Here is a 7,113-nt window from a genome sequence, read left to right on the forward strand (position 1 = left end):
GTGTGCGTGTAAACGTTGAGAACCTGTCTGCATATGTTAACCTACTTTCGTCGAAGCGAGAGCGAACCTATAGCAGGTTATCCATATTCGGTCACCTGTGCAGGCCATTTTTAAAGTCTGTTCTGTGTGAGAGGTTAGATAAACAGTGAAGTTAAAGAATTTGAACTATGGGGATGCGAGGTGAGACTGGCTGCCTGCGGATGTTGAACTCTGCGTTCCCTCTCCTCCTCTCTCGGTAAGATGGCGCCTGATGGCGACCTGCACCCCCCGTCTCTCCCCCGCCCTCCTTCCCTTCTCTTTCTCCTTCTCCAGCCTTTCTCCTCCCCTTTCCATCACCGACCCTTTCTCTCTCTCACCCTCCGTCCCCAGCGCCGGGCCATAAATCCGTTGTTGTTTATGAAAATTTACAACACAGCGCTTCAACTTTACGAGCCCACTCCGCTTCCCATTGGCTGGACGGTTCGATCACGTGTCACCGAGCCGTGAACATGAACTTTTTTATATTTATATATATATATATATATAATTTCCAATAGCGGAATAGAGCAGCCTTTCATTTAGAAGACTCAGGCTTCCTTGCTCGACTCTCCCCACCAGTCACCTACCTTATGTTCAACTCTTTCTCATTTTTGCTATTTTGGAGATTATTGTTAGCATCTTTTCCCCTCTTATTTTAAATCGAAACACAGGAGCTATACACTGAGGCATGATTGGATATGTTTGGGCTTTTGACACGCCTTGGCGGGACAAATGGAAGGAGAGCTGGTGCGTCACTGACCCCCAGGAGTCCCGGTTTCCGTCCGTGGACTCAGCTGGAGGCTTTCCCCTTCCACCCCTGATCTGCACTGTTGACATGCAGAGGCCGTCACAAGGTAAGGCACCCGAAGTTCCCAGACTGCACATGTTCAGCCGTCTTTATGAATTTGCAAAGTTAAATGCTAATGCTAAATTTTCCTGTGCATTGTTTGAATTTGACGACAGGTACATGTTTATATCAAATAGATACGTGTCCACGCTCTTGAAAGACTGCGTTTATTTTGTGATATCGTCGTGTTCTGACTTGCCCATGTGGACCTTATTTGTTTGTTGTTTTGCTTTAAATGTGGTCTGCGAGATTCAAAACGTGCTCTTTGCTGCCCTCCTGTGGATAAGATTAGGAAACGCTATGAAGGTCTGGCTTTAGTCCTGGTGTCAAAAGAGCTGAACATTTGTGTATAATCTTATGTTTGTGTGTGCGATTATTTTCTGAACGTGTTTTGCATTTTACCTGAGCACGCACATTTTAAACACTTGACACGTTGTGCTGCGTGAAACTGCAGGTTTTGAAGATGCAACTGGTGAATTGCAAATCTCTGCTTTGGAGCCAGAACATAACAGGGCTTGACGTTTGACAATTTTATTCTTGAAAATATCACACCCTGCTTCTGAATATACAGATTTAAAAAATTTCAAAGTGCAATCATGAGATTGAATCTGTGCCGACCTTGTGGTGTCAGCTGCTGCGCTACAAATATTTGTGTGCAGCCCCTAACAAAGCCCTCGTGGCTTGACATTTGCGGCTTTTGTTTCTTGTAAATCTTTTGCATTTTAATGTGTGAGCATGCAAATCGTCAAGACAGTTGCGTGTCTAAATTCGAGACTTTGCGGCTTCAGTTGCTTTGCAGCGAATCGCTGAGTGCAGCTTGAGGGGGAAAATAATAACTGACAATATATTTTTTGTTCTTTATTTTTAACTTGTCTTGTTAAATTTGTGCATCACATATTACATATGGTGATTATATCGGAGCATGCAGGTATTGAAAATTAATGCATTACCCTAATAAAGGGTTCTTTGCAGATTTTTTTTAAATGCTCGTTAACTTTTACAAACTGTTCTTTTTGACCAAACACATTTTTTTTTCTTGTACATTCACAGATTCTGTGACCGTAATACAGACATGCATATATGTAGATATTTATATTTATAGATATTTATGTATTCAATTTCTGAAATTATAATTATTCGTTTAAAAAAGGACAACGCTCATTTATTATTATTATTATTATTATTATTATTATTATTTGGACTGTGTAAAGATGATTGCGCCCCAAAAAAAGTAAAAAAGGATTGAAACACTATTATTAGGAATGACATTTTTTTTTTCATTTTTCTACTTTATTTTGGTAAACGTCCCCATCATATGAAAAGGCCAGCTGTAAAGCGGTTCGTCTGCGTTTTCTTCCAATCGTGTTGTGATGCTGCGTCGCTGTGAATGCCCCTTGACCCCCCTTTCGCCCCTCTGCCTCTCTCGTTCCTCCTTTCCTTTATTTTTTTTTCTCTTCCTATGGCTCTCGGGTGTGTCCCTGCTTCAACTCAAACAGGTTTCGTGGGAACTTTGTTGTCATTGGCCCCCAACTCATAGATCAGCAGCTGTAGCATTGCAGTTTCGGCAAAACGCTCCTTGCTCAGCAGCTCGTGTGCAACCTTTGTGCAGTCCTACGCACTGCTGCAGAGCATGCATCGAGCCTTTCTGGACTCTCCAAGTCGAACACATTTCTTGCGTTTCTGCGTTCTTAACGCGCAAGAATGGGCTTGTGCTTTTGGGGAAATAAAACAAAAATGGCCGCTCCGGGGGTGAGAGAGGGCATGAACCAGGGAACAAGTCTGTGCTTCTGAGAGGCGAAGGTGCCATAAAAATTCCAGAAGAGAGAGAGAGAGAAAGAAAGAGAGAGAGAGGGGAAAAAAGCCAATCTGAAAGCTCTGGCCGTTGCCAGAGCTTTCCGGAGGCTTTATGGAGGCTTCTGCGCCTCCATGCACAAGACTCTGACCTCATTCCATAGTTCATCTCTTTATAATATAATGTCTGAAGATGATTTATCCATTTGTGACACAACAAAAAGCTGAACAGAGTGATTGGAAAGAGCAAAAACGTAAAAAAGAGAAAGAATATAAGTTTCCAGCTGAAAGTTGTTTTGTTTTTTAGTGACCATTCTTCAAATTCATTGATTCGAGAAATGCAGAATTCTAGCCGTATCTGTGCAATTCCAAATAAAAAAAGAGCAAATGATAAAATTGGAATGCGATGAACCCCCAATTTCTTTCCTTCTGCTATAATTAGTTATTTTTATTCTTCGCATTTTTTTTCTCGTCTCATTTCAGAAACAATTTCTTCAGTTTAAACTACAAATTACTTGCGAAATATTCATATATTTGTTTCCCAACGCGTTGTCTTCTCCCTCTCGTCGTTCCTCTGAGTTCGAGAACAAATCTCGGTTGCCTTTAGTTTCTCATAAAAAGAGAAATGTAATTCTCTCATCGGTCTCAGTTGACATCTCTCTCTCTCTCACACACACACACACACACACACACACACACACACACACACATATATATAAAAAGTAACTTTGTTGGAGGACGGAGCGTTTAAAAGTCAGAATGATAAAAGAGTCGCCTCTAAATAAAACAAAAATAAGGTCGGATTATGTGCGTAAAATAAGACACGCAATAGCCATCTTCTAAAGTGCCTGATTCTTTGCATCGACCCATTCTAACCTGCTTATAAACCATATTTCTGTATTCATATAAAGCCTGAATGTGTGGGTATTCATTTTGCCAAAGTGGCACAAGCTGCAAAGGCTCTGAACGGCAGGCTCTGTTGCATTATTTGATATTGTGTATGTGATGTTTTGAGCTTCAATCTCCTCTCCCCCAACATTTATTCATCAGTACGTTCTCCCATGAAGTCGTTCAGCTTCTTTTATATGGGAAAAAGTGCAAAAGAGCGCGGCCCTGCTCTGAATGGGCTTTTATTCTATTAACTCAGCCTATTTACAGCCATCTCCCGGCACAACGTGCATAACAGATTCTGATCGAATTATTCCTGTACACTATCTCTGGAGAGATTGCACTCTCAGCATGTCACGTTGTATTGTTTGGGAGACCTCTTTCTTTGCCGCAATGGTCGTTAACCTCCGAATGACCCCCGTGTGTGGAGCCCACGCCTCGGGAAAAAAAAAAAAAAAGCGCCGCAGACAGTCAGTGCAACAGTTGCGCCAGAGGATGGCGCAGCACGACAGTAGAAAAACCTCCTCGTATAGCTGAGAGCGCATGGCAGGGGAGGCGCGCGCCCCCTCCCATCCCGCCCGAGTGTTTCCTGCGTGCACGAGTTTACCTCTGGAGGTCACCAGGCAGGATTTACGACTGGTCAACAAAAGCACGTGATTCTGCCTCGTACCCCATATTTGGGTGCCTACGTAAGAGAGAATCAAGTCCATGTCCCACTCTCATTTCCATAATTCATCATAAATTGTGCAAGGGTGCAATAGGACGCGCTAAAGCATAAGAGCCACAAATCAAGGAGCTGCAGGTTTATGCTGTTTACTTCCACCAAAACAATCACAAAAACAACAGCAGTACCTGCAGCGGGCAAAAAAGGTGGAACTGTCAACAAATGAGCTCCTATTTTGTGAACTCATTCTGCGGTCGCTATCCCAATGGCGCGGACTTTCAGTTACATAATTATGGGGAGCATAATTCCGCGAACGAGCAATACAGGGACTCCACGGCCATGCATTCCAGCAGGTACGGCTATGGCTACAACGGAATGGACTTGACGGTCGGGCGGACCGGCGGCGGACACTTTGTGGGCAGCGAGCGGACGCCGGGCTACTCCCCGACGCACACAGCGGCGGCAACGGCAAGCCCGTCAGTGGAACCCGTCAGGTACAGCCAGTCCGCAGGCGGCAGCCAGAACTCGTCCCTTTCGCCTCCACCTGAGCCTCTGCCGTGCTCCTCCTCCACGGTGGCCAGCTTGTCGCCGGGCGCCGAGACGCAACCCCAACTCAGAGCCGTGAAGAACTCCATAAGCGGCGCCCAGTGCTCGGGCTCGAACGGGGGAGGCACGCTGTTGCTTGGTCGGGACTGTGCGTCCAAGGCTTCCCCCCTGGAGGAAGATAAGCCTGCGGGGAGCGCACCGACGACTCCTCAGAGTGCCGGCGACTCGGCACAGCCTCAAATATACCCGTGGATGAGAAAACTCCACATAAGTCATGGTAAACTACTCTCTTTAATGATCTCTTATCGATTTTATGTCTTGTATGAGGAGCTGTTGATTTTTTTTAAAGAAAGAATTTTAACTTACAAACAAATCGGAGTGAAATTTGGGTATTCTATATTAGTGATGTCTGAAGCAGATATTAAAAAAGTGGCAGCAAATTGCGCCTCTCACCTGTTTTGTTAAAGCTTTGATTTACGCAGATAAGGGTCATTTAGCAAAGCTAACCTTTTACTCAGAGAATGAAATATTGTTTAGCGATAAAATTTGGATTTTGAAATATTTTGTGTACATACTTTAATTTCTGAAGGGTGTAGATGAATATATTAATGTCCATATGGTTATCAATTCTTTTTTTAAAAAACTCAGTTCAGTTCAGCTTAACTTATTTGTGCAGCGCTATTTTATAACAAATGTCATGGTAGGGATATATCTATGATACGTTCATTGACACACATTTATAATCCGATTCAGTTAAAAAGATTCCAGAGAGTCAGACTCAAATTTGCTTTCAGGGGGCTGGGGGGGATACACAATTTTAGTTTCAAACTTTAAATTTCCAAATCGAATATTCAGCTCCATGATGCACAGCTCCCATATCTTGGCAATAATGTGTTCAAACTTTACACACTCATGTAAACGTTGTGTAAAACTCTTTATCTTTCTGGTGTGTTTCTTGTCCAAAGATTTGTCCGGACCGGAAGGCAAGCGAGCCCGAACCGCCTATACCCGGTACCAGACCCTGGAGCTGGAGAAGGAGTTCCACTTCAACCGCTACCTGACCCGCAGGCGGCGGATCGAGATCGCCCATGCCCTCTGCCTCTCCGAGAGACAGATCAAAATCTGGTTTCAGAACCGCAGAATGAAGTGGAAGAAGGACAACAAGCTGAAGAGCATGAGTATGGCGGCCGCAGGCGGGGGAGCCTACAGGCCTTGATAGCCCCCCCACCCCCTCTGCATCCTCTCTCATAAATAAAGTGAAATGAAATAAACTATTGAAAGTGTACAAAAAATGAAAAACAAAAATAAGAAAAAAATTCTCGCAAAGACTTGTTGGCGGAGGCTTTGAGCCACCTCATCTTCTGTAAATGCCCCCCATTAACCTTATATTTTCTTTATATTCTCACCGTGTTAATCAGTATGCGAGTAAAAATATGCATTCTGTACAGTTCTGTTTAGATTTAGGGCAAAAAAAGAAGAAAGAAACGTTTAAATTATTTCTTGTTCAGAAGGATTAAAATAAATAAATAAATCAAAAGCTTGAACTTGTCCAGTAAAAATCTGTGTGATGCACTCAAAACAGCAGTCTAATAAATACTAACTAAATAGAAGGTTTGTGTTTAGTTCTCTCTGTACATGTACTGTATATGTATGTATTTATTTGTCTCATGTATTGTGCCAATTTGTCAGAAAAAAACCGAAAAACTCGCTTCCGATAACCAGCAAATAAGCGTTTTGTGTGCGTAATTGTATTGTGAACACACGTGTATGGACAGAGGTGCCGTCTCGCCCCTTTGTATGTACAGTGGCGGTGCTTTGTTTTCTTAAGTTGTTTTTCTTTTCTTTTCTTTTTCTTTTTTTTTTGCAGGAGATTATGTTTGACTTGCTCACCTGGGCGTAGCATAGTTGACAAAAAAAACGTGTTCGTCCCTGTTTTTTCTTGCTGTTTCTATGTGGAAGGTCCCCCACCTTTATGACTTCATCGTGATGAGCTTTTTTTTTTGTAAATGTTTTTCAAAGACTGGAAAGAGGAAAAAAAATGCTACAATAATCAGAAGAATGATATCGATGCTCATGTTGATGATGGCTGTCATAGCCGTGATAATAAACTTTTTACTGGAAACGGCAACTTTAGAGAGTTTCTTTTTCGGCTTTGTGATGCGCAGGGCCGCTTGGTGGAGGATATTTTTTCCTCCAAAAGCTGGACGTGTGTTTTTATTCCTGATTAGGGTTGGCTAGTTTTTCTCTTTATGTAGCCAAAAAAATGTAAAAACATAAAAAATTAAAAAAAATAAAAATTACATATATATATGTATATATCAAATTTTCTTAGGCCATATACCGAATCCGTATTTAGTCT

The 7,113-nt window shown here is 42.5% G+C and overlaps 1 protein-coding gene across 1 annotated transcript; it reads left to right on the top strand.

Moving 5' to 3' along the window:
* The first annotated feature begins 3,360 nt into the window (after nucleotides 1-3,360).
* Nucleotides 3,361-6,887, top strand: hoxa5a (homeobox A5a). The gene is made up of 2 exons (XM_007562633.2): nucleotides 3,361-5,031; nucleotides 5,720-6,887. The coding sequence occupies exons 1-2, from the start codon at nucleotides 4,431-4,433 to the stop codon at nucleotides 5,968-5,970; spliced, it is 852 nt and encodes a 283-aa protein (XP_007562695.1). The 5' UTR covers nucleotides 3,361-4,430; the 3' UTR covers nucleotides 5,971-6,887.
* The last annotated feature ends 226 nt before the right edge of the window (nucleotides 6,888-7,113 follow it).

Source organism: Poecilia formosa, unplaced genomic scaffold (assembly GCF_000485575.1).
Source record: "Poecilia formosa unplaced genomic scaffold, Poecilia_formosa-5.1.2 Scaffold139, whole genome shotgun sequence".
NCBI lineage: Eukaryota > Metazoa > Chordata > Actinopteri > Cyprinodontiformes > Poeciliidae > Poecilia > Poecilia formosa.

Excerpts from the sequence above, each read along its gene's own strand:
- hoxa5a (XM_007562633.2), top strand. The coding sequence starts at position 4,431 with ATGAGCTCCTATTTTGTGAACTCATTCTGCGGTCGCTATCCCAATGGC. Across the intron at positions 5,032-5,719 it reads AAAACTCCACATAAGTCATG|ATTTGTCCGGACCGGAAGGC; the intron begins GTAAACTACTCT and ends TCTTGTCCAAAG.